General features: G+C 41.0%; 3 protein-coding genes across 3 annotated transcripts; 1 reads left to right on the forward strand and 2 right to left on the reverse strand.

Moving 5' to 3' along the window:
- Positions 1 to 122: 122 nt before the first annotated feature.
- On the reverse strand, positions 123 to 6,887 carry LOC115366644 (galectin-related protein-like). The gene is made up of 5 exons (XM_030062227.1): positions 6,792 to 6,887; positions 3,111 to 3,209; positions 2,887 to 2,975; positions 2,244 to 2,427; positions 123 to 1,600 (listed from the first exon to the last, which is right to left on the reverse strand). The coding sequence occupies exons 1-5, from the start codon at positions 6,828 to 6,830 to the stop codon at positions 1,457 to 1,459; spliced, it is 555 nt and encodes a 184-aa protein (XP_029918087.1). The 5' UTR covers positions 6,831 to 6,887; the 3' UTR covers positions 123 to 1,456.
- A 4,064-nt stretch (positions 6,888 to 10,951) lies between these two features.
- On the forward strand, positions 10,952 to 14,750 carry LOC115357619 (uncharacterized). Its single transcript, XM_030049191.1, has 5 exons — positions 10,952 to 11,083; positions 12,415 to 12,488; positions 13,160 to 14,014; positions 14,098 to 14,220; positions 14,511 to 14,750. The coding sequence occupies exons 1-5, from the start codon at positions 10,952 to 10,954 to the stop codon at positions 14,536 to 14,538; spliced, it is 1,212 nt and encodes a 403-aa protein (XP_029905051.1). The 3' UTR covers positions 14,539 to 14,750.
- Positions 14,751 to 16,184: 1,434 nt separating this feature from the next.
- Positions 16,185 to 26,989, reverse strand: LOC115363954 (equilibrative nucleoside transporter 2-like). The gene is made up of 13 exons (XM_030058327.1): positions 26,941 to 26,989; positions 25,648 to 25,717; positions 24,691 to 24,772; positions 24,147 to 24,307; positions 23,361 to 23,500; positions 22,790 to 22,924; positions 22,117 to 22,214; positions 20,207 to 20,282; positions 19,949 to 20,070; positions 18,916 to 19,024; positions 17,921 to 18,006; positions 17,619 to 17,812; positions 16,185 to 16,927 (listed from the first exon to the last, which is right to left on the reverse strand). The coding sequence occupies exons 2-13, from the start codon at positions 25,683 to 25,685 to the stop codon at positions 16,816 to 16,818; spliced, it is 1,353 nt and encodes a 450-aa protein (XP_029914187.1). The 5' UTR covers positions 25,686 to 25,717; positions 26,941 to 26,989; the 3' UTR covers positions 16,185 to 16,815.
- Between the last annotated feature and the right edge of the window lie 224 nt (positions 26,990 to 27,213).

A 27,213-nucleotide genomic window follows, 5' to 3' on the forward strand; every position in this document is an offset into this window, starting at 1 on the left:
GTCACTGAACACATCACCACAAAAGGACGGTGGCCTGTGAGGTCATTAAACACATCACCACAGGAGGACGGTGGTCTGTTAGGTCATTGAACACATCACCACAAAAGGACGGTGGCCTGCGAGGTCATTAAACACATCACCACAGGAGGACGGTGATCTGTGAGGTCACTGAACACATCACCACAAAAGGACGGTGGCCTGCGAGGTCATTGAACACATCACCACAGGAAGATGGTGGTCTGGCGGCAGGAGATGCGCCACAAACCCTGGTGTGCATTTGTCAAAACGATTAGTTTGGTTAAATTTAGCCACCAAAAACACTTGTTTATGGTTGAGGTTAATGTTAGAGAACCTTTGTTGTCATGGTGACAGTAATAAACGCAGAAACAAGCAAAACAAAACAGCTGGGACTCGCTTCACACAGGAATCAAACTCTCACACCACATTGTTGTTATTTACACGCACATTCTCCAAATGGGGATACCCCTAGTGGTACATGGAGGTACTACAGGGGGTATGTGAGAGAAGTCTGTAAATAGAAAAATACAAGAATAAATCATGAATATATTACAGGATTGTAAAAATATGTATTTAGGGTTAGGATAATAATAGTAAGGCTTAAAGTGTGAAACAGGACTACACTTCTAAACAATATTTCCCAACTTTAAATGTTGCGGCAAGCAGCACAGAAGAGGCGGGAAGTTTGCATTTGCAACTTGAATTTGAAGGCTCACTAGCAATGAAGTTGGCAAAATATGAAGCGGTGGCTTGTTAAAAATGACCCAGAAGAACCAGTTAAAAAAAAAAAAAAAAGAAGAAAAAAACGCTGACTTAACTGAAACGTTAAGGCCATAGTGTTAACATAAATCTGCTCAGGAGGCACCAATCACAACTCTTTCACTCCATTTCTTATTTGTAATGTTCTGTTCTTCAGATGGCAGGTTGTTGTTCATTCTTTGCATGATCGCTGTGGTTTTCTGTTGCCGTTTTCTAAGCAAAAAGTTGTAGTCGTGTTAACGGGGAACTGGAATTCAGAAATCAGGGAGAGGATAATACTGAAACCTAATAAGTCCGACAACCACTGATTTACAGGACCAGTAGAGGGCGCTTGTCTTTAAAAATAACAAGCTGCTGTACAAACGACCTATGGGGTTGTTTTTTGGTGAAGGACAGTCTCAGTTTTTCACATGGAGACTGGCCTTCACCAAAAAACAACCCCACAGGCCGTTTGTACAGCAGCTCATTACGACCTGTAGCTGCGTAGGTAGGAACAAATGAGCAGTGTGGCCGTACGGGTCGGAGGTCAGCTGTCTTTCTCCAAGCTCATTGTCTGGCAGACTGTCCAGAGTTCAGAGAGGCAAATCCCAGCAGCTTGTGCTCCTCCATGACACGCGTCCCAGGAAGCAGAGATCTGAGCATCTTCACCAGAAACCCGTTGAATCTGTCGTCCTTCAGCTCAGCCCAGCTTGGCGATGCTCACGCTGCCGTTGATCCACAGCGTGTCGATGTCCTTCAGAGACGTCACTCTGTGGTAAAAGTCAAACAGCTGCTGCCCGTCCACCAAGACACGAAACCGGCTTCGTTCACAACAAATCTCAATCTGGGGAAGAGAGGAGAAATGTTTTTTTTTAATGTCTGGTTTTGTTTCTGTAAGTGAGATCTGAGTAAACCAGTGGTTCTCAGACTGTTTTCAATAATGTACCGTCCTGGTCAGAGTGAACAAACGTCCTCACTCAACGACCACGGCAGCACATTTAAACCACAAACACACATATTTTTTATTAGGTTTTGCTGTTTTTTTTTATTAGGTTTTGCTTGTAAATCTTTTAATTGTATTGTATTTTTATTTGACCCCAGGAAGAATAGTCACTACTGAGGCAGTGACTAATGGGGATCAACAATTAACAATAAACAATCTGACATCTTCAGGAAACCCAGAGGGAAAACTGAGGATAAAATGTGACTTATCAAACTTAAATTTAGATTTTATTATTGATCTTATTATAGCATAGGCTAATTATTTTAGGAATTATGCATGACTGACTAATTTTTTAAATGAACAATTTACAAAAATCTCACATACCCCCGGCAGTACTCCAACATACCACTAGGGGTACATGTGTCCTAATTTGAGAACCACTGGACTAAACAGTAACATCATGAATCAGCTGATCAAAGTGACCTGAACATTTTCAACAAGCTCGTAAATGTTTGACCCAGCTCTTTAAAGCAGAGACTCGTACCTTGAACGGTTGATCCCTGATGAAGGGGAAGAACGGGACGCCCCGCTCGATTTCGCCCCATGTTCCCGACACTCGGGCCCGTCGCAGAACCTGGCGGTCCCTGAATCGCACGCCGATCTCCAGCGCCACGTCAGAGGGAGGCGCTCGGGACGTCCCGCAGCCGCAGGTCAGGCCGATGTAGAACCTGAGAGAGAAGAAATAATTAACTTACCTCTTAAAGATGCTTTAGCTGCAACTATTTTGGCTCTTTGAAAGTCAGTAAAGAAAACTTTTGATTTCTACACCTTTCAGGCTGAGACTGCAAACAGCTTTACCCAGAAGAAATATTAAAGAAGGAAATGGTGCAGGGAGGGATCGTTCATACGTGTAAACCAACAGGATCTCAGTTTGGGAGAGAAACACACTTTTATTTTGAAGGGACAGGTGGATGAGAGAGGATGTTTAAAGATTTGTGAAGGTTTGATTGGTTGAAATTTTAATTAATTTAATTTCCAGACACTAGAGCAGGATGATGTCACCGTTTAAGATGCACTGTTTGACAGGAAGTAGAGGTCATGTGAGGTCGTTTCATGGGGTCTTTAAAAAAAAGAAAAGAAAAGCTCCTCCTGCTGAGTGAAAACAGAAGTGATTAACGTTATTTCACCTGTCAGGCCGTGGATCCACAGCACCTACAACTATGATTTTCTTCCCCAGCTGCATCCCACCTGCGATGTGGCCTCTGAAAGGAACAGACTGCACACACACACACACACACACACACACACACATTAACACACTGAGACGAAGTGTGGATAAAGAGCCGGATAGAGCATGAGCTGGTCATGTTGTCATGTTGTCGTGTGATTTTGGTCGCAGGGAAAAAGTTACCAGCTCTGTCTGGGTGTTTTGTTCGGGGGAGCGAGGACCGTGATGACCGTCTGACTTTCTGTGCTGATCGCCGCCGCCTCTCTGCAGGACGTCCCACCTCTGACGGGAACAACACAAACATCATCACCTCAAGATCATCTCCGGGACTCCGCACAAATACATTACACATATGTTCCACAATAGGTTTGACACTCATTTAGACTCTGAAAATACTTTTTTTTTTTCTTGTTATGTGCCGATCAATATGCAAAATACATGAGGTGCAGTCACAGTGTACCACATGCATGCCATACACACTCAGTGTCACTTCCTCAGGTCCACCTGTCCAGTGCAGGTCAGGTCAGCAGCTCTGCCATTAATTCGACTTTATAACAAAGTTTATAATGTTCAGTTTTTGTGTAAATTTAATTCTGTGTTTATTGTTGAGATTGTAGTTTCCAGAGGTCTTGTACTGGACTACATTATATTGAGAGGTGTTTCTATTTTTTTGTCCCCCTTATTTATTAGTAAATGAGGGGGGACAGAATAGTGGAAACAGCTGTCACTAAAGTGCAGTCCAGTCCAACAGCAGCACTAACTATGAGCTCAATGCCAAACATAGAAGTGAATGAACACCTCTGTTACTGTGACAACAAGACAAGCTGAGCATTATAGGCAGCAGGAGAGGAAACTTTATGGCACAACAGCTGGATTAGATTAGATTAGACTGCAGGTGGAGCTGATAAAGTGGACACTGAGTGTATTTCCTGTTTGTGTGGTCAATTTTGTACATTTTGAGTCATACTTCTAAATATTCTTAAGTATGCTGTGCCACAGGTTTTTAATATCAACAGCATGTACACAACCAACATGATATAAGCAATGTGTGTTAACTAACTTTAATGTTAAAATATAACCAAAATCAACAAAATAATCTGTGAACAACACTTAATAACAGTAAACGGGGGGAAAAAATCCCATAATTCCACCTCAGAGAAGTGCCTTAGTGAGTCAGTACAGAATAAAACACTTGAAAGCTGTTTCCTTTTTTAAAAATGTGCTTTTGAGAATATAAAAGTCCCTCACTGAAATCAGATTTTGTTTCCTGTAATTGTCAGTCTCTCTCTTTCTCAACATTTTCATATTCCTCATCACTTAAAATGGGAATTTTACGGTTGAGTGAACATTTCTTGAGTAAAATTCCAACATAAAGTGACACAAATCATCATGAAGATAATTTCACTGTTTCGGGAAATTTCATCAGGATGTGTGAGCTTTAAATCTGAAAAGGTTTCTGGGTTAAACAAAACTTTAAACAAAGTACTTTAATCTTTAATGTTTCCTGCAGTTTGACTCGCTCGGCCTCACAGCGTGAAGTCACGCGCCCGGCAGGTGCTACCGCAAAGCCAGAGCGAAGCCGGATGTTGAACTACATGCTCTTCAAAATAAAAGCATTACATCAATCAGCTCCTGAAAACTAAAAGATGGACACAAAGAACAAAAACATCATTCTGCACTGAAGAATCAGCAAATTAAACTTGGTGTGAAATGGTAACTCCATTTACCTCCATAAATCTAATGTATTGTTTTTAGTGCACCCATTAAAAGAAGACAGAGGATGGATGGATTAAGCTGTGGCTAAACAGAAAAATAATTTAATAACTTTAACACATAAAATACATCACTACTGTCCTCTAATTCTCCAATCCCTGACTGAATGAAGTTTAAATGTCTCTGTTGAAAGTTTGTGAAGGAATTTTCCTGTTGCACTGTTTAAACACACATTAGTGTACATCTATATAAGCAGTGCATGACTTCTACTATTACATGTAAAAGGAGGGAGGAGGAACAGGAGCAATAAAGGAGGAAAAAATTAAGATGTTTAGTACAAGATTCCCTCATAGAGGCTATAAAAAGGTGGGAACTCCTCTTTTCCTCTTTTGTTTCACTCTATTCTATTTTTTTATTGTTATTATTTGTGTTAAGAGTTTCATGACTGTGCCTTTTCCTCTGTAACATGAAAGTATATTGTATATAGTGGATATAAGTTAATGTCTGCCAGCATGTTATTCCTTTTTCTGTTTCTTGGTTGACTGTATTGAACTGAAAACCGTAATGAAATACCAGTGGAAAGAAAAAACACAGAAAATACAGGCTGACCACAAAGAGCAGAGGGTTTTAAGTCACTGGTTCCAGTATGTGGAGCTCATTTAATGACAAAAACACAACAAGCAGAACGTGTTTCACTAAACCCCGACAGACACAACATGACGCTTTGCAAATACAGGTCAGATATTTAACACGCTGTGCTTTACAGGCAAATACAGCGTAAATACAAAGCAATAAATTTATTAAAAATCATGTGACTTATGGCCGAATTTTGCCACTAAGCTTTTCTCCCAAAGGAGCTTTAGATTTTCTCCTCAACAATAATCTCCTCTGGCACGTTACCAAGCCCAGCTCCTTCTGTGTGTGTGTGTGTGTGTGTGTGTGTGTGTGTGTGTGTGTTGAGTAGGTGTGTGTTCTCTTTCTTTAACCGCTTGGAGAATGTGCTGTGACGAGAACTTTTCATAACATTTTGACATGAAAATACAAGGTAAACACCATGAGGAGACCTTTCTGCCACATGAAAAATGAAAAATGGCCGCACTGCAAGATGTTTTTGTGACAACTGTAACTAAATGCCTCACAACTGCAATGTAAGATAGCTCAAGAGTTAGGAACAAAACTCACAACTTAATGTTTCTCAGTTCTCACAACTGAGACTTGATATCTCACAGATTTGACTTTTTTCCTTACAATTACAATTATAAGAAAAAAAATCTCACAGCTGTGGCAATAAATTCCACCTACTTCTGACGATTTCTCAACACTGTGACTTAAGAAAAAAGTCTAAATTGTTAGATATATAGTTGCAACTGTGAGGGGAAAAATATCACAATTTTGAGAATTGTGAGATGTTAGCCTAAGTCTGAAGTGTGAGAGAAAATCTCATAATGTGTCCATTTTTAAAGTATTTTCCCGTGGGAAAAAAAGGCCTCCGTAAAACACAGACGTCACAAAAGTGATTAATCTAATTAAGGTCCTGTCCCATTTAGGGGTAACCATAGAAACTGAATGGGTAGAACCATTTCTGGGTGGTTCACCTCACCATGGCAACAGCTGTAAACGTTCAACTGATCTCACCCATTTAATTTGTATGGGTGCCTCAGAGCCTGGTGTTTTTTCTGGAGCACTGAATCTGCTAAACGTAAACGAGATGCAGCTTTAATTAAGGTCACAGCAGGTAGGCTAACCTGGGTTTATTCTGTTTTTTCATGTGAAAGCGACTGCGGTGAAAAAGACCTATAATCAACAACTACACCTTTACTGTCTTTACTTTGCTTTAATTCACGCTGATTCGTGTTTTATACTTTAAAAACGTTGCAAAGCGTTAACACGGCTCTTATCTTGAAAGGTGTGAGCGGAAACGCGATTCCTCTGGCGGTGAGCTTGACGCTGTCAGCGGGGCAGCGGCGAGAGGCGGTTTCCAGTCTCTTTTGAACCAAAGAGAGAAAAAGACACTTTTCTGATCTAACTGTCCGTGAAATGAACTTTTTCTGACTAGAAGTTGAACTCTGAGTCTGTCCGCTTCACGGGACTCACTTCACCTGAACGAGACAAGGTGTGTCAGCGAGGTGAAACCTGTTGCTTGGCTCTTACCTTCCTGTCGTCCGCGGCAACTGGATCCCTGTCCGCCATGTTGGCTCTGGCAGGGAGACCGTCCCGCTTGGGCTGCCTGTTTCTGTGCCGCTCCTGTTTTTCTGGACAGGTTTCTTATCAGAGTGAATGCTGACGTAGCCTTCACACACACACACACACACACACACACACACACACACACACACACACACATAATCAGCTGCCCCTGCTTTAATTTTGCCCAATAACAGTGCAGTCTTTGTTATGGGGGTGAAACCACAGAGCAGAACTGAAAAATCTGACACGCTCTATAAACCTGGGACCTTCCAGAAGAAAAACACAAAAAAGAAAGAAAGAAAAAACAAAACAGTACTCTCTCTGCTGTTTGCTAAAATTCACATTATATAGCCTACCAAATCTGATACTGATTGTTAATGTGGGCCGACTTTAATCTGATTGATGAAATGATAGTTTTCAAAGCCAACTCAAGACGTCCCCTTTTTATTCATTCATGTATTTTAGAGTTTTCCATTTTAGACCATCCTTTTTTCTTTTTATTTATCTCTGCTTTTACTCATTTCTATACTTTTGTGTCCTCTCTTTTAATATTTTATTATTTTATCTTGCGCTCTTAACCCCTCAATTACTTTATATTGACTGGAATTTTTACTTAATTACTTATTTATTTCCCTCCTTCCTGCCTTCCCTCCTCTCTTATTTATTTATTTACATGTTTATTTTCTTCTTTTCATATAATCTTGTTATTGATACTTTTATTTTGCTATTTTGAGTTTTATCTGTTTCGTATTGGTCTTACAAGCTGATGAGATTTACGACATCGGTTCCTCAGCCCCTGTTTTTATTGTCTTTTTTGTTTTGTTTTGTTTGTTTGTTTGCTAGTTTGGAAGCCTGGGTCATTACATAAAGAAAGTGTCATGAACATTACTGGTTTTCAGAATAACTTGTAGGTGTTAAATTTGGTTTTCCAAATTTACCCATCTGTATGTAGGAAGATAGGAAATTTTAATAAATAAAGTTAATAAAGCAGAATTTAAGTGTTAGAAATGTATAAAAATCAGCAGACGACGCGACGGCCATTTAACTGCTGTGTTGTAGATCACAGCTTTTATAAATGTAGGAAAACTTTACTGTCTCACCTCTTCCTGACTGATGAACACCTGAATCCAGAGGGACGTCGGCTTAGATTTCAAGATAAAACAACAGATCTGATCACCTGTTAGCTACAGCAGCTAACGTTAGCATGTGGACACTTCCTAGCTAACGTTACCGTCTGATACCGTCACGTGATACGACAGGAAAGGAGTAAATTAATTCTGAAATATAAACGAACACGGTGGACTCATTTATTAAAGTGAAATCCACTGGCTGTGCTGAAGCTAGCAGGGTAATTTTAGCAGTGTAACATTAGCAGGGTAACGTTAGCAGTGTAATGTTAGCAGAGTAAAAGTTAGCAGGGTAACGTTAGCAGGGTAACATTAGCAGAGTAAAAGTTAGCAGGGTAACATTAGCAGAGTAAAAGTTAGCAGGGTAACGTTAGCAGGGTAACATTAGCAGAGTAAAAGTTAGCAGGGTAACGTTAGCAGTGTAACATTAGCAGGGTAATGTTAGCAGTGTAACGTTAGCAGGGTAACGTTAGCAGGGTAACGTTAGCAGGGTAACATTAGCAGAGTAAAAGTTAGCAGGGTAACGTTAGCAGGGTAACGTTAGCAGTGTAACGTTAGCAGGGTAACGTTAGCAGGGTAACGTTAGCAGGGTAACGTTAGCAGTGTAACGTTAGCAGGGTAACGTTAGCAGGGTAACGTTAGCAGTGTAACGTTAGCTGTCCTGCTGTGTTTTCATGTTCTGCTGAACTCAGGAACGTTCTGTCACATTCTCACTGGAACACACAGTTTAACTCCAAGCTTTACCATGTGGACTTTAAAAAAATGTGTCTAATGTGTTTGTTTATACTTGAAATTGTATTACATCTTTCATAACGTATCATGTAACGCTATCAAACGGTAATGTTAGCAAGGAAGTGGCTGAATGCTAACGTTAACTGCTGTCTAGTGGTAGCTAACAGGTTATTAAATATGTTGTTATTCTCTGAAATATGACCTGATGTGCCTCCAGAATTTTACTATCCACTGTTTTCTCGGTTTCTCATCTATGACGGCAGAGGAACATGGCCGCTGTGTGAATGTGGTCTATGAAGGGGATTTTGTTTCTTAAAGGAGATCAGGCCAGAGAGGGAGATCTTAAAAACCAAAATGTCAGCAGCCGGTCGGTCAACTGATCACCAAGTCAATGTATTGATCAAGAACCCCGTCAGATAAACTGTGTTCTGGTGTTTTGATGAATGGAGCAGTGAACTTATCGTTCCTTTAAGTTCTGGTCCAAATATAAAATGTCTGATTGTGGTCGTAATGAGAGACAAGAATCCCCAAACATCTGAGCTGCAGGTTGTTGAGACTGAAGACGAGACATTTTCCTCAGTTTCTGTTAGGACTTTGATCTGTGACGTCGCCGATCGATCAGTCAGGAATCCAATATCAAGACAACACTCAGGACGGAGATAAAGAACCTTTTTTTAACTGTTTTTCTTTAGTAGTTTTTCAGAATAAAAGCTTCTCTGAGCGTTTTAAATCAGATGATTGTGTGCAGGTTGAAAACCAGCATGAACATGTTGTTGGCCGGTTCTCCACGTTCCTTGTTCCTTCACTGAGTTCCAGATGAGCTATTAAAAATGTCAGCTGTGACGCTGTGGCATTTCTTCCTGTTTTCTGATGGTTTAAAGAGCGAGACATTAATCCATTCACTGAGGAAATAATCTGCACGTTAATCCACAAGGAAAAGAATTGTTAGCTGCTGCCGCCACCAAATAACTCCAATAAACATGAAGAACCTTTAGCACTTTAAAGAACCACTGATACCCCTTTTCCACCAAAGAGGTTCCAGGGCTGGTTCGGAGCCAGTGCCGGACTTAGCACCGGTTCTTTGTTTTTCCAACGCCCAAGCACGGGCCAAATCGGTTCCAGGCAAGCACCAACTTCGCAGAGGGGCTAAACAGGGGCCAGAGAAAGAACCGATGACGTGACCCACCACGTCATTGGTGGGTGGGGTTACAGACCCAAACGGAAACGGTGCACGCTATAAACGCATAGCTAAGCGTAGTCTTCATTTGTTCCAACCATGAATACGACGAGTAGCCAGCGATAATTGCATTTTTTGCCTCTGGGCTGCAATGTAGGCTTGTAAAGACACAAGCAGTATTTGCATCGCTACGATGGCTCGTCCATGTTGGTTATTGTGATTCCGAGCAAGCATCTCGCACACCCACGTGATCACGTTTCACGCTGACGTCATGACGTGGCTCTGACGTGGCTCCGCTTGGCTCTTGGCCAATGGAAAAGCAAACCGGTTCTTTGTTGGAACCAGTTAAGCACTGGCTCTAGCACCAGCACCGAACTAGCACCGGGTTCTTTTTGGTGGAAAAGGGGCAAGAAAGTGTGTGGAGAACCAGCCCCTAAATAACGAGGTTCTTCAACTGATGATGGTTTTCTGTAGAACCAGAAAGCATTTTGAAGAACCATTTCGGAAACATTACTTTTCTGCAGAAGAAAAGTGTTTATGCAAACTTGGTTTTGATTGCACTGAAATGTTTTTGGTGCGGTTGGATATTTTCATACAGATCTTAAAGCCCTCGATGTGGCGTTTTGGAAGCTTAGGAGCTTCTTTGGGGTGTATTTCCTGTTTAACCAGGATGTTTGAGTGAGACATAACAAAATTAAATATCATCCAAACGTGTAAACTAAATTAGTAAATGTAATTAATTAATGTAACCTTTATTTAACCGGGTCATTAACATCAAACTCTTATTCACAGTGGCACTCTGGAAAATGTGGAGGAGCCAAACTGTCAAAAAACACGTCACGGTTGGTTTTACTTCAGTGTGGCATCACTTTTAAAGGTGTATGCGGTTCTCCAGGAAGTCAAAAAAAAAAAAAATACTGTATAAAAAGACAAGAAAATCTAAATTTTGCTGAACATTTTCATTTATTGTTAAAAGGTTTTATAACCTGGAGAATGATGTAACGAGGTGAAGGTCATTTTTGGACTGTAAGTGTCCATGACGTATTTTAAGGTTCTCGGTTCAGGACGGGGAGGTGTTGTGGTCGCACATGGAGCTCTGCCTGGTGGCCCGTCATCCGTCCGTCACGCCGACAGACGGGCCAGATGTTTGGACGGACGCTGCGGGGAAACCAGACGTCTGCGGGGGGGCCAGACAGGACTCTGACTGCAGCTTCCAACCGGTGACACACACACACACACACACACACACACATGGATTTCTCTCTCTTTTTATCTGACTCTCATTGGTCACACACAGAGGAGATAGGGGATTGACGGCCTCTCTGATTGGCTGAGTGGAATGCAGCATTACCAGATAAAAAATGACAGGGATGGTCAATGGAGGCTGGGGTCGGACAACACTCATGTTGCCTGGATCAGTGGTTCTCAATCAGTTTTCAGTGATGTTCCCCCTTTGAAATATTTTTTTTAAGCCAAGTATGACCTGACAAGAAAAACCATACATAAATAAATGAATAACACTCGGTACTCTGCAAAGAGGCTCCTGCAAGAAAAAAAATGTTTATAAAGAAAAACAAGGCCACATAAAGAGGTCCAGTCCAGCTCCATCAGTGTGTGAAACATCCCAAATGTTTAAAATTAACATTATTTTTGAAAACTCTCACATAGTCCCTGCAGTACTCCAACGTACCCCTAGGGGGACACATACCCCTGTTACAAATGATTTTCGATGGCCAAGCAGCTGGAGACAAATAACAGAGCAGCTACAGCAGCCTAATAAGTTCAGAAAATGTCTTTACTGTGTTCCAGTGGTTTGGCAGCAACACTCATGTCAGCTACAGGATCCAAACTGTCCACCTCCCTGACCCTGTAACCTTCCCTCTAGCGCCACCATCAGGCCCAGCAGGGAATCTGCCTTCAGAGTAACACGCCTGTGTCATACTGAGGGACTGTGCTCGTTCCACTTTGCTCGGCTGTTTTCACAGCAGCTTCTGTCGCTGGAGCTGGGTCACAGGACCTCGGGGCCCCGGGCCGCAAACTGCCAAACAGTGATTTATACACAAACAAAACCAAACAGGCTGTGTGCTTTTGTCAGCAACTCAAAAAACATTCAGTGAAAGAACTGAAAAATGCTCTGAGACCCCTCTTAAGGAACCGCTGAAATTTCATTATGGAGCAGCAGAACTTTATTGACTCTTCTTGGATATTAAAGGCAAAATGATTAGGGGTTTACCTAAAAAAATATAGACTAACACAAAAATAATCACCTATATAATGCCCTTGTTTTTCCTATTTGATGTCCAGCTCTCCATACACACTAACAGATATGATCACATTAGATAGATGCTACCCAGAACCACAGAGTGTCAGGCTGGTTGGGTTGTTGGTCAGAAATAACAGCTGGTTACTTAACAAGCTGCCGGTATTTCTACCCCAAACTCTTATTTTGGAACAGAAACTGCCCACACACACTGGAGACTGAAGAGTCTCTAAACGAAGCAGGTGACTCATGTCTCTGTATGTGACTTTACGGTGTGTTCTTCTTTTGCAGGCTGTTTACAGTCCAATGAAATGTATTAAAGTTGAGAAGCTGGAATCCCCAAACCCAGCACACTTCATTAGGAGGTGAGTGATGTCTACAATTAGGCCACAGAGATTCAATTTATATTCTGAATTTATATTCTTATTCTTATTCTTAGTATTATCATATAATTCTGAATTTCTTCCATTCAGTTTGTATAGTTTAGACTCAGAGAACCTGGTGTATTATTTTATGTTACTGATCCTGGACCACAGCACTGATACTGAGCGATTTGGGTTCAGTGGATAAACCTTAGAAGTTTCACTGTCGGCCAAAAGATCCTGATACACAGACAGATGACAGAGAAACCAAGCAGCTGTCTGTTTGTTTGTTTTTTTTTCCACAGCATCCATATTTTTAAAGATGTCAAAAGTTGGACACCATGTGATTCTCCTTTTTACCATTAAGTGTTCAATGAGATGATGAAGGTGAAGCTCGCCTTTTAATTTTCAAAAATTACTTTAATCTTGTCTAGTTTTTTTTTTCTTTTGAATATTATGCCCCTCCCCCAGCTCCAGACTTTTTCCCTACTGTGGCCCTAATATGCCGTCGTATACAGTCACCTGCTAGGAGTTGTTTGCTGATGATCCAAATGCCTTTTGCTCAAGAACACTCAGTTGGACCAAAAACAGAGAGCGATCGATCCAAAATTAGGCCGCTGTCTCTGGTTTGTGGGGGGAAAAACAAAAAACAACACGTCTTATTCTCTTTGCAGCGAGGAGAAAGTGCGGACTGTCACCTGCAGGTGTGAGAGAGGATGTGAAGCCTTCAGGCAAAGAGGAACAGAGGATGAGGAGGGAGGCGAGGGGATGAAAAGAAGCCCCGCAGGTCCTCCGGCTTGGATGTGGGAGGGTTTCTCCGTGGAAACCTACACTCCCAGACGAGTTTGCTCCCGGCAGCGAGGCTCCCGAACCGTCCGCAGGCCCAGACCAGGAGAGCCTGGACAGGACACTCACATCTTCATCACCGTAGCGCGTCCAAAGGCGACTGTCCCAAAGCCTTTCAAAATGACACTGCGTGAGGGCGAGGTGAGGCCGGATGCGTCCAGCGAGCCGCCAGGAGCCTCTAATTTCCGAGCCAGGCCGGTTCCCCGAAGCACTCGCCTGCTGCTGTACGGCCAGATGGTGGAGGAGCGCGAGAGGAGAAGGAGCGCCCTCCACGAGGAGCGGAAAGAGCTGCTGCTCACCACGCAGCGCCCCTTCAGCTTCAGAGCATCCCAGAGCGAAGAGGCGGGGGGAAAGCCTTGGGACACGGGCCCCGGAGAGGACGTCATCACGCCACCCAGAGGACGACGCCAGCACACGCAGGAGAGGAAATACACTTTCCAACCGAGCATCAACAGGACGGTCCCGGACTTCAGGAGGCTGCAGAGCGCGTTCGAGAGGCGTCTGCAGCAGGTCAGGAGGGCGATGCGAACCACTCAGCCTGAGCCTTTCAGTTTCTACAAGGAACCGCAAACGGCGAGAGCAACAGAGGAGCAGGAGGCCAGTGAAGGCAGCACGGAGATCCTGAGAGCAGATTCAGCAAGAAACAGGGAGAGCTCAAAGAGACTTACCGGGTCCGGGGTGAAGTACGGCTCTTTTCCTGGAAATAAACCTCCTTGTTTGTCTGAAGTACGCTGTTTTTACAGAGCGGCAACTTTCTCTTTTCCAGACGGAGCCTTAAAGAAAGAGAGGAAGCAGGTGGAGCCGTGCAGGACGTGAGGTCAGAGGAAAGGGTCGCCTGCAGCCCGGCCAGGAAACACAGACAGCACAGCAGCAGGAGCCTCTCTGCAGAGTACCGAGACTATTATTCATTTATTTATTTATGGTTTATTTGATAGGGGCCGATACAAATGAGCATAGACAGTGTTTGATGCTAATGTACAACACCCGTCCCTAGAAAGGCTTTTGTAAAAATGAGAAGTATAAATTTAAAAGAACTGATGGTAAACTGAATAAAACACACATTTAAAAGTAACATAACTACAGAAAATTAGAAAAGGGGACAATTGTAAACAGGAGGAAAAACTAGACACAGTCCAGGTTTGTTGCTGAGTGAATCAGGATTTGGTGTCTCTCTTGCAGGACTCCTTTCCGAGAAAAATCTGTCTGAGCAGAAGATGTTTTCGCAGAATGAACCTTTACAGCTGCAGCTCTGGGGGATCTCTGCACGCTCGTGATGTGTTTGTAGGAAAACTCCGGAGCAAGACCATGCAGACGTTTAAACACAAGTTTTACAAAACATAAAATCTTGTATTCACTTAAAATGTGACAGTGATGGTGCTTTATTTGCTTTTTGTCCAAGATTTTCAGTCTGATTGTAAAGACGCTCTGTGGATTTTCTAATAACTCTATAACTTTTTACTAATTTCCTGTGGAGTTGTTCGTTGGTCTTTCTCCCATGTTTTTGAAGAAGCAGAGAAATCAAATGAGTGCTCAGCTTTCAGAGCGATCGAGATGACAGGAGGTTGATGTGACCTGCGAGTGAGTCTTTATTTTATCTGTCCAGCAGGGGGCAGTGTGAACATCTCAGCCTGACCTGCAGCACCACCAAAAGGTACCTACTGACACACCACCTGTGCATGATATGTACAACTGTATATGTGGAATCAGTGTCTCATATGTTATATTAATGTATGTGATCAAATTAGCAGCCACTTTCACTGTTTGACTGATTATTTTCCTCTCAGCAGAGCAGGATGAAGATCCAGAGGCAGCGTGAACGTGCCTGCAGCTCACTCACCTGACCCTGGATCTGTGCCTCTGCAGGTCAGGGCTGGCAGCTGAGGACGCTGCGTCGCCCCCTGCTGCCACAGAGCTGATAATACACCACACGCTGTTCTAACAGAGCCTGTGTTTTCATGTTTCTCCTGTGTTTGGTTGGTTTTAATGTGAATTTTCACTCCCAAGGCTGCAAACTTTCACACGACTCCCATAAAAAAGATAAAACCCAGCCATCAAATGATGTCACCTGAGTGCATTTCAAATGTTTATTATGAAAGCATTTTATTTTATTATAAAAAAAAATTCTTCAAACACTGCGGCTAAACTGCCTTAATGCAAAAAAATCACAACATTCACACAAACAACCCAAAGTATAAGAAATCTATAAAACATGGAATAGTTAAGTGCAAAATAAGGTAATGAACAATGCCCTGTTATATTACATAAAATACAGTTGAACAGTTGGAAAAATGGAATTAAATTCAAAGTGTTTTGCAGCAATAGTTAATTATGATTGTTAAAGAAAAAAGCAGAAGTTAACTATGCAGCATTCAAAATGTTTGTGAAATACAGTAACGATAAGAATCAGAGTGCAAATGAAATATAGATATTTGTGTGTAATTTCAGCATAAAATCCCTTAACCTCCTTTCAGTAGTTCAATCAAATAAAAGTTCCAATAGGAGCACCGAGGAAACTCACACACGTTTGGTAGAAAATAATAAAAAACATAAATAGCAAATACCAGTTATAAATAGCAAATGTATATATTTAATATACCAATATTTATTATATATATTTTTTTTTAAAAAAAGCTGTTTAACCCTATAAAGCCATTCGTATCATATACGATACACATTTTCAATTCTATTTTTCGTTTTCAGTTCAATCAATACTTGACCAAAATACTGTTGTATACCTTTGAACACTGGCACCCTGGCACTTCAAGTACATATATATCGTACACCAGAAAGGTCATGTAATAACATATTTTTTGATTTTATGTTTTATATATATATTTTGTTATAGGACTAAATAAAGGGTTCAATTTCAAAAAATTGGAATTTTCTGCCAATTCTTTCATAGTTCAGGCTTTATAGGGTTAAATGTAAAACTCCCTGTTCGTTTCTGATAGAAAAGGCAGTAAAACTGGACCTGCTGCCTCTTCAGCTGCTGATGTCGTTTCTGTTCTAAGGTTTTTTTACATGAACAAAAATTCAAGAAATTGTACATTTTTGCCACATCCGCAATGTTTTTTAGACAATAAAAGCCCTGATGGAGGTGTCGTGGAGCCAGAACTAAACTGCTTTGACTCAAGTGGAAGAAACTTTTTTTTTTTTTTTTACTGTAAACAATTCATTAAAAAAATGAACAAATGAAAAAGCGTTTTTTTTTTTTTCAAAACTGCTGTATAAATGCCCAAGTTTTTTTTTTTTTTTTTTAACTTACGTTTAGTTTTTTTGCTACTTGTTTCATTAGAATCAAACAGGAAAATGTATTTTGTGTTTTTCATATTTTGTGTTCCACCTGAAATTTGTGCATTTGTCATAATCAGATCAGTGCAGTTTCCTGTGGTTTTCTGATGAAGCTGAGCAGTAAAAAACACCTGGTAGAAACATCGGAGCGGGACTGGGCGGAGCACGGTGGGGCGGGGCTGGGCCGGGGGGGCTACACCAGTTTGGCCAGCAGGAAGGACATGGCCGCTCCCAGAGACAAACCCAGAGCCAGGAAGAACGTCATGAGAGAGCCGGCAGTCTCAGCGTCTTTACTCCTCACCAGCCTGATGGGAACACACACACACACACACACACACACACACCGAGACATAAACCAACAGGCTCACACTACATCAGAAAACTTATCTGTCAGTCATTGTTTTTGTCTGAATAAAACGTCCTCTGCTGCTCTGCTGTCACTGTCGATTCATTTATCAGCCATTTCCTTCAGGAATCAATTATCATTTAGTTTATAAAAATAAAGTCTGATGGGAAGTGACCCAAATGTCTGACCAGCAGCCAAAAACCCTAGAGTCAGACAATGTTTAGTGTTTTTGCTTAAAGAAATATTAAAGTAAATAGTATATAGTTATATATACTATTTATAGTAAATCGGACAGCTTCTGAGTTGCTGTAAGGTTTATTGTTGCACTTTGACAGAGCCAGGCTAACGACTCCCAAAGAGTTCAAGTCTTTATGCTAAGCTAACAGGAAATGCCATAGGAACTGAGCCACTGGACGTACAGAGGTGGAATGGTGTCCAACATCTGGTCTCAGTCTGGGGAAGTCAGGAAAAAGGGATTTTGCCTAAAACTTTGGAGTATTCCTTTAATGAATGACTAAAAGGATTCATTCTCAAAATTACTACCAGGTAATCATTTGTCAATCATCTCACTGATTAATCGTTTCAGCAGTGACAGAATCCACGGGTGAACACGAGGTCACTTCCTGTATGGTGCTGAGTTCAGGACTCACTGCGGAGCGTAGGCCATGCAGAGGCTGGCCAGGTATCCGTTGGAGAAGGAGAAGGCAGCCATGATGGTGACGAAGGCGGCATCGTGGGTGAAGAAGGCGAAGCGGGAGTCGGGGATGTTGCACATCATGAGCAGAGGAATGAAAACCAGGCGGGAAAACACGGCGAGCGGGAAGAGACGGCTCCGCATGGACGGCTGTGCAGACGACACGTTTACAAAGTTCTCAGATCATTTTGTTTCTTTTTTAAATGCTGCGTTCAAAGGTTTTAAGGAGTTTGGTATCGTTTGCAGCTGCAGACTCACCCACTGGACGAGGGATGGAGCGCCGCGGCCGACCACGTCCATGACGTTGAAGACGATGAAGCAGCAAACACAGGTGAAGATTTTACCTGGGAGGGACGGAGGGCAGGAGTTACTGACATTCATCACAGCTGAGAAGTGTGAGTTGGTTCAAACTGGGGTCCAGGGGCCCCGGGGGTCCTCAGCAAAAAGAGGAATACTGTAATTTACATGCCGGTAATATAATTATTGTCAGAAATCAGAAATACTTTATTGATCCCTGAGAGGAAACAGGGTCAGCTGCTCAAATTCTCAAAAAATAATTAAATGAAAATTAATAAGAAATGTAAATTATGTGCATTAGAAATGTATAAAATAAATATATATATATATTTTTTTTTTATAAAAGTGTGCATTATGTGCATCATGTAAAAATATTTGTCCTAATTTAAATCCTTAATTAATCCTAATTTGTAAAAAAAAAGTGAAACTTATTAATAACAATAAATATACATCTTTGTTATTATAATATTTCATAATTATGAATATAGTTTTCTTGTAATAAAAGCATCACTACTTTTATTTGTTTATGTGCTTTTGCTAATTTTCCTGTAATTTTGTTATAATTTTTTCCCCTAACGCCCAGGTAATTTTTTAATATTCCAGTAACTTGGATATTCTCTGATATTAAAGTGGTAGATTTACAAGAAAAAGGCTCACAAATTTGTGGGAACAATAACTGGAAATTTTTAAGATTATAAAGTCACAAATGCATGAGAAAAAAAAGGGAAAATAGTTTTTTTACCAAGGAAATCCTGGGGATTTTTCCTCATGTTTTTCAAAGAAATCAAGTGAAATTGCTCCTGATTCAAATGACAAAACAATTTAACACTATGAACAAATTTTATATTTTCCTGTCAGGTTCTGTGGGCTTAATGAACGTTAATAAACTCAACAATAAAATCTGAAAGAGAAATGTGATGTTGTGGAAAGCTCGCTGACGAAGGCGACCGACTCACTCCAGGCGGGGTTTCCCTTGTAGACGCTCTGCACGCGGACGGTGATCACGGGAAACACGGCGAGCGTGACGGCGAACACACACGTCACACACAGCGCCATCAGCCAGATCTGTAGGCGACACGGAGGAGACACACACACCGCTGCTGAAAACACTCAGTCCATCACCCAGACACACTGACAGCAAGTGAACTGATCACAACTTTGACAATCAGTTAAACGTGGTAATCATTTCTGTCTGCTCTTCTTTTCCATTCATATCTTTATAAAATTAATACTGTGGTCTGTGGGTATTTTTTTAGCTGCTCGTATGAGGATTTGTTATTATTTGTCACACTTTGTAGACTAAACAATCAAATAATTAAATAAATAAATACATAAATAAACATTTTAATAAAAGAAAAGATGATGATGATTTAAACTTGATATGTGGGCCAGGAAAGGCAACAGCAGGCAGGTAAAGAGGAGGTCACTTATCTGAGGTCTCTATCGACCCCTGCTGGGCACTGAGGGAATGACAACAACACTGACACACTTAATCTGCTCGGCTACGACAGCATCAGGGGGACAAAAATTATGGAGGCACGGGAGGGGGGTGTAATGTTCTGAGAAAAGTCCTATATTTATGAGAAAAAAAATATATATTTATATATAATTTTTGGTCCAAGGCTCTACATGTGCTGCCTCTGCTGCTGCTGGCCGTGTCTCAGGCCTGCAGCTGATCACTTCATCAATTTCTACTCTGACATGGGATTCAGGAACAAGGAGATCCTGCTGATTTGAGCCCAGAATCAGCAGATTGTTTTCTTCTGAATCGGCCCAAGTCACAGCAACGTCTCTTCAGAGTCCAGATGCTGAGGAGGAGATTGGGATTCTGGGCTCAAACCAGCAGGATTTCCCTCTGACTGAATCCCACAAGAGAAGAACAACTAGGTTTCACAGTTTTTTCTCATGAACTTGTGACTTTTCAATCTTAGAATTTTCTAGTTGGTTTCTAGTTAGTATTTTCTCAGATTAGAAAGAGAGAGGGCGGACCTTCTTGAAGACAGACAGCACAGAGGAGCGAGTCTCTTTGTCGGTCGGATGCGTGATGAAGCCGCCGCTCTCCACGCCGCCCGCCTCGGCGTCCTTACTGTTGTTGTTCAAAGGCTTTTTGTCTTCAAGAACAAAAAAAACAAACAAAAAATCAGTTTGCTTCAGCCACTCAGGTGATAAATCGACCAGGTAAACAGACCTCGAACACGTCAGTGCCTCAGATAAAGCTCATGTTCATGTTGTGGTGGAAGCGCCGACCTGCACAGGTGTCCAGCTGCTGTGGTTTCTCCAACTCGGCGGCTCCGGCTCTGCTCAGGTAGAAACGAGCAAACTCCTGCAGAGGAAACAGAACATGACAGATGATGACCTGACCTGTAACCTCTGACAACAGCCCACTGAAATGTACAGATATACTAAGTCCAAATAAAATGCTTCATTCTCTACATTTAATAATTTGCCTACATTACTAATGCATTTTCTATTTCCTTTCATTTTCATACAAAAAATAATTGAAGTTCACATACCAGCTGCATCATGTAACACCAAGCACAACATTGGTAGATAAATAAAACACCACAGTCACAGACTGTAAACCTCACCTGTTGACAATATAAACATTTTAAAATGTAAAATAATTTAAAGATAATTTTCTGCCCCTTTTGTCTCTAATTTCTTAGTTATGTGTTAGTTATGTGCCATTCCTACTTGTTTCTATCCTACTTAGTTCTATCTTTAAAAAAAAGTTTTCTTGTTTTGTCAGAGTGAAACAAGAAAACGTATTCTGTCATTTCCCTCTGAAAAACAGAAGTGTTTAATCTGATATGCAAATTTGTGCAAACAAACAAACAACAAAAAAATTGACACCAGTCTCCCCAGCAGGGAGGACATGGCCGCTCTGAGGGACAAACCCAGAACCACAAGTTTGATCCTGTTTGATTTTTTTAATCTTTCTGCTTATGATTTAATTTAATTCTTTGTTTTTTGTCCTTTGGAGCATTTTTCAGACCTTTGAAAGCCCCCGTGTGGTCTAATGTTACTGAAGACTTTAATATTTGTAAAGCAGGCGAGTTCATCACTGACCAGGGGAGGATCTACAAGGGTGGCCTGGGCTGTCAGCTGCCACCCTAACAGGCCTTGCCACCCAAGCTGCCACCCCAGTTTGGACAGTCTGATGGAGGATGTAAGTGCTGCATAAAATGTGAGTTCATTATGCATATAATAAGTTAAATAATTGGTAAATAATAATAAATAGTAATAAATAAATAAATAAATAAATAATTTCATTAAAATGTAAAATTGGTGTGTTAAAAAACAGATAAAAATGTTATTAGTTCATTGTAAATATTGTGCATTTCATGGCCGGATCTAATGTTTCCCAGTTGTGTTGTCACTACGGTGAAATTTGATGGCACTGTGTTGAGGCAGGCTGCACATGTTGCAGTGAAGCTCTGTTGTTTTCATTCATTTATGTCATGTCAACGTCTGAAGCTAAAAACAGACAACAAAGGGACTCTAAAGAGACTTTCTAAGGACTTTATGGACTTCAACCTCTTTTCACATCAAGCGGCCAACGAGGTATTGTTGTTTTAACTTTAACTATCTTTATTTACTGGCGCTATGCGTCTCATTTGTATTTTATTTTACATGCTAATGTGCTGCTCATGCGTGTTTGTGATATGTTTGTTCATATAAATACAGTTCTCACGGCGTGAGCAAGATGTGCAGGGATGAGATGCAAGATATGTCCAAGCAATAAACGCCCGTTTTAGAAGAACGACCTGTGTCTGTCATGTTGTGAAGAGAGCTACAGAGGAAAAATGTAAATGTTGTTGCTGGTGGGAAATTTACAAGACTGAAAATCACAAGTGAATGTGCCATGAGACGAGCCAGCAGCAGCTCCTGTTCCTCTCATGTTTCAGAGCAATTTCAGCAGAGATAGAAAGAAAACCACCGATCCAACCAGAACCAGACCAGTTTGACTTTTACACTCTGAACAAATCAGAAGAATCAGAGCCGAGTCCAGCTGGAGGCTCTGGATTCAAATACTTTGTGGCGCTTGCTTGTTAGTGAAAGTGATGATTTCTTTCTTTCTTTCTATGTATCTGTAAAATTTCCCTGCTACCCCTTTGCCCCCCCCCATGAATATTCCCCCAGCTCGTGTCACTGACCAGGCGCGGCAGCAGCAGGTAGCACAGCAGAGTTCCCAGCGTGGCGACGCACGGCGTGATGAAGTATCCCAGAGCAGCCAAGCTCTTATCTGCGTTACCTGCAGGGGCAAAATACAGCAACACAGCACAGTCAGCGACAACCGCCATTAACTGGACATTTCCTCCATAATGCATACCTGTCAGCGGTGAGGGGAAAAATCAGTTCACTTAAGTATCACAATTCTTTGTTTTTGCAATATCTAAATCTATTTTTTAAATTCCTTAAACCGATATATAAAGATAGTAGACAAAACTAGACGACCTAAATCCGTTGGTACCAAAAATGTCATGCCAGGTTGTCAGCAAGGCGGCTAAATATCGCTCCAAGGTTCAGCTAAATTTTGGCGAAGGAAAAACTGGCATGGCATAAGTACCCCTTTAAGTAATCAATGAACTTTATCGGCCCCTATAGGTGACCAGTGGGAATTACATCGACACTGATTGAGGCAGTGCAGCAGGACATCCAAACTATGATATCAAACGTATCAAACAACAATATTTGGTGATTCTTAATGATAGCTTTTTACCTGATGCTTTTCATTTTTCACCTGAATCCTGTATCTTTTCCCATATTTATGAATTTCGGACAGAGAAGGGCCTGACAGTCATCCACACAGTTTGGATGAAAACTTACTCAGGATGGAGAAGAGCATGGCGAGGGCGGCGAAGATCCCAGCCAGACCCTGTCCGCTCATGAACACAGTGCTGTAGCGAGGAGGAAGAAGACCGACCAGACCGAACAGACTGCCCTGCAGCACCGCACCGAACACTGCACACACACACACACACACACACACACACACACACACACACACACACACACACACACACACACACACACACACACACACAAACAGAGATAGTTAACGTTTTTATCATTAGCATTATTAGCAGCAGTGGTGGTATCAGCAGCAACAGTAGTGGTATGGCAGCAGTAAAATAAATATTATTATAGGATGTACTAGCAGTGGTAGTAGTGATAGTAGTACTGGCAGCATCAGTTATAGTAATAGCATCGTAGTAGTCGTAGTAGAAGACAAAGTAACGGTAGTTGTATCAGAAGTGCTGTTATTATAAAGTGTTGATTGATGAATCCATTGTTGGTGATGAAAACAAAAGTCTGTGCAAGTTGTGTATGTGTGTATAGGTATATGTAAGTGTGTGTGTGTGTGTGTGTGTGTGTGTGTGTGAGCGTGAGAACTCACTGTTGATGAACCAGATGGTTGCCATGGTGACAGAGAAGAAGTTGTCCGGGTGCAGAGGGACATGGACGAGGGCGGCGGTGAGACAGAAGAAGAAGGAGATGGCCACCATGCTGAAGGCCACCCGCACCGACTCCCTCACCCTGCACAAACAACAACAACAACAACAACAACAACAACAACAACAATGGCATCAACAACCGCAACAACATCAACAACATTAACAATATCAACATCAACATCTATAACATCAACGACAACATCAGCAATATCAACATCAACAAAAACATCAACAACCACGATATCGACAACAAAAACAACAACAAAAACAGCGACATCAAAACAACATCCACAACAGCGTCAACAATATCAACACAAGAGAAACATCATGCTGTATGTTTGTAGGTATATATGTATGTATGTATGTGTATGCATGCTGTATGTATGTATGTATGTATGTATGTGTATACATGCTGTATGTATGTATGTGTATGTATGTGTGTATGTATGCTGTATGTATGTATGTATATGTGTGTATGTATGCTGTATGTATGTATGTATGTATATATGTGTGTATGTATGCTGTATGTATGTATGTATATATGTGTGTATGTATGCTGTATGTATATATGTATATATGTGTGTATGTATGCTGTATGTATGTATGTATGTATATATGTGTGTATGTATGCTGTATGTATGTATGTATGTATGTATGTATATATGTGTGTATGTATGCTGTATGTATGTATGTATGTATGCTGCTGCTGTGGCGTCATGGCGGCTCACCACTGGTACAGGAAGGAGTTGAGCAGGGTGAACAGCAGCAGGGGCAGCTGGGAGAGGAAGGCCATCCAGCTGTCAAACTTGTAGTCTGTAGTCATGACGACAGGGGCGGAGCCATTGCAGGAAATGGCGGACACGTTCACCGAGAGGCGCTCGTTAAAATACTGAGACAGAGATGGAGAAAGAAAATTCAATCAATCAGTAACTGACAGCAGGGTCAACATAACAAAACAGTAGCCATTACTATGGCAGATCCTGATCATTTCGTGAAATATTATGATAATTTCTAATCTTGATTACTGTCTTGCACTTTGACAGTTTAAATTTTATTTTGAATTTTTCCACATTCCTTAGTGTTTCTCAGTCAGTAGAGTTACATGAATCTGCTGTCTGGCCTCTTGTCATTTCCTGCTCGGCTTCACTGTAACGCTGCTTAGCCTGAGAAACTGGTTCTTTGGCTCGCTGGTTAGACATGACAGGATTACTCCTGCCTGTCAGGAGCTCTGCTACAGCAGGAGCTGCAGGAGCTGCAGGTGAGCTCTGGTACCTGAGTGGCCGTCACAAAGAAGTTCCAGGGCAGCAGCGTTCCCAGGCCCAGCATGAAAATGATGACAGCTACAGCATGACCACTGCAACGGCCAAAAAAAAAAAAAACAGAGAGAAAGTTAGTTGATTGTAATTTCACAAATTGATTAATTGTTTATTTATCAAATAAAAATATTCAGCATTGTCTGACTCCAGCCTCACTAAGACTGTCAGACAGGAACAATATTTTCACAATAGTTTTTACAGAAAACCTCAATATGAAAGGCGATATGAAAGAGACGACTTTTGGTGCTTTTGCAAAATATTTAGCCTACACAATGAGATTTTTGATAAACAATAATTAGTAATGTGGATTTGATGACCAAGCAGGTGAAGGTAAAGAAAAGAACACCTAGAGCGGTCTGTACATGCACCTATCTAGTCTTATATCATGATATCAGTATAACCTATAATATATAATATCGATATAATATCGATCTATTGCCCAGTGCTAGTTCACATCTTTATAAAAATCATTTCTGGCTGCTGGTCAGACTGAGGAAGACATTTGAAGGCATCACTTTGGCTTTATTTTTCATTCTTTCAACACTAAATGCTTCACAAATGAAATCCAATAAAGCAGACAGAAACATACAGATCATAATAATCTGTGACGAGTCTGACACAGTTGGTATATTAGCACCAGATCACATGATCAGTTAATAACAGCTCCAGTCCACTGCGCTGCCACTTGTTGATCAAACTGTGTGGGCGGGGCTTGATGTTTATGTTGATGCACTTTCAGTTTCCACTTTTTTTTCTTTGTCTGTTTGCCAACAGTTTCAGTGAAGTCATCACCGCATAACGCGCCACTTCCAGTACAGCGGGAAACGTTTTATCAGCGAAGAAAAACAGGAAATACAGCCTTTTATTTTATATGAAAACGTTGTGTTTTATTTTCACTTGAGCATGAACTCACTGGTCAGGAGGGGGGCTTTGCTTCTTCTGGCTCCACATGTCGCTGCTTCTGTCAAACCTGCACAAAGACACTGAAGGAAACATAACGACCTGAGTGATGCTGTAATAACTCTGTCTTTATAATAAACAGTCATGTCAGGCAGCGGTGACGAACTCTTTTTCTGTTACAGACATGCTTTTTGTATTAAAAATAAAATTTATGTTAAAAAAATGTAAAAATGACTGGTACAAAAGAAAGTAATAGAGACTTAATAAAATAAAACATAAAATATTAAACAATGTTAAAAAGAAACTACAGTCAAAAAATATTACAAAAAATATGCATTATGAAATATTAAAGAATTGCTATTTTTGCTTATGCAATCCGCCATGAAAAAAACTATAATTATGATAACAATAACAAAAATAATACTTCTTTACTGAATAGTGCTTTTCTTAGTACTCAAACACAATTTACAATAAAAAAAAAAATACATGAAATAACAATGAAACAAAGTAGATCGTGCAACAGTGCAGTGTTTAATTGCTCGTTTAGACTCCGACCAAAAAAAAAAATAAAAAAAAATAAAAAAAAATAAAATATATATATATATATATATATATATATATATATATATATATATATATATTATATTATATTTTTGATTCTTTCAGAGAGCGAACACTGTTCATACACCGAGCTGTGGGTGACTGTGTTTTTTTTTTGTTTGTTTGTTTTTTCAGTCTGCAGAGTTAAACGCAGCGGTTCACAGTGACAGTGTATTATTTTCATACTAAGCTGTATGAAAGCAGTTATGAATATGATGATATGCAGTTTGTGCAACACCATGGCGCAATATCAGTTCCTGCTCCACCTGCCTCTCAGCAAAGTATGCGGCTGTGGAAACACACACCTACAATGGATTTAGTTTATTTTAGCCCCACTATTATAGAATTTATCTTAATAATTCATACAAAGAGAAACTAGTGAGCTGAGCGCCTCTGTCCTCTGTGTTCTCTGACCCGGAATCGGAAATCGGAAGCATAAGCAGCAAATTCAAGTTTGTTTCAACATGTTGCGGACAGGAGAGGCGAAGCTGATTCAGTTTTCATGTCTTTAGTTAACGTGCCTCAGCTCTCTGCTGTTTACACTCTGAGGGAATGAACCAAAGCTCCGTTATGGCGCGTTAAAGTCGCAGAGCGGCAGATTAAGTATCTGTCATGTCGCATGAAGTGTCAGCTGACCTCTGGAATCTAAACAAATATATAAAAATCAATAAGTTAAATTTGTGAAATTGTCACAAATAGAGCTCACCTGGCGGAAGACCCACGCGCGCGTCACAGTCCCGGGAAGTTTGAATGTTTCGCGCGTGGATGCGGGGTTTTGTATTGCGCGCCACCCCAATAGCCTACGTCATAATGCGTCACAACTGCCCGAAGGACAGGGGAGGGAGGGACACCAGACAGAGTGGTACAGTGTGTGTGTGTGTGTGCGTGTGTGTGTGTGTGTGTGTGTGTGTGTGTGTGTGTGTGTGTGTGTGTGTGTGTGTGTGTGTGTGTGTGTGAAGCAAAATAAATAAACGAACAT

The sequence above is a fragment of the Myripristis murdjan genome, chromosome 1 (assembly GCF_902150065.1).
Source record: "Myripristis murdjan chromosome 1, fMyrMur1.1, whole genome shotgun sequence".
Lineage (NCBI taxonomy): Eukaryota > Metazoa > Chordata > Actinopteri > Holocentriformes > Holocentridae > Myripristis > Myripristis murdjan.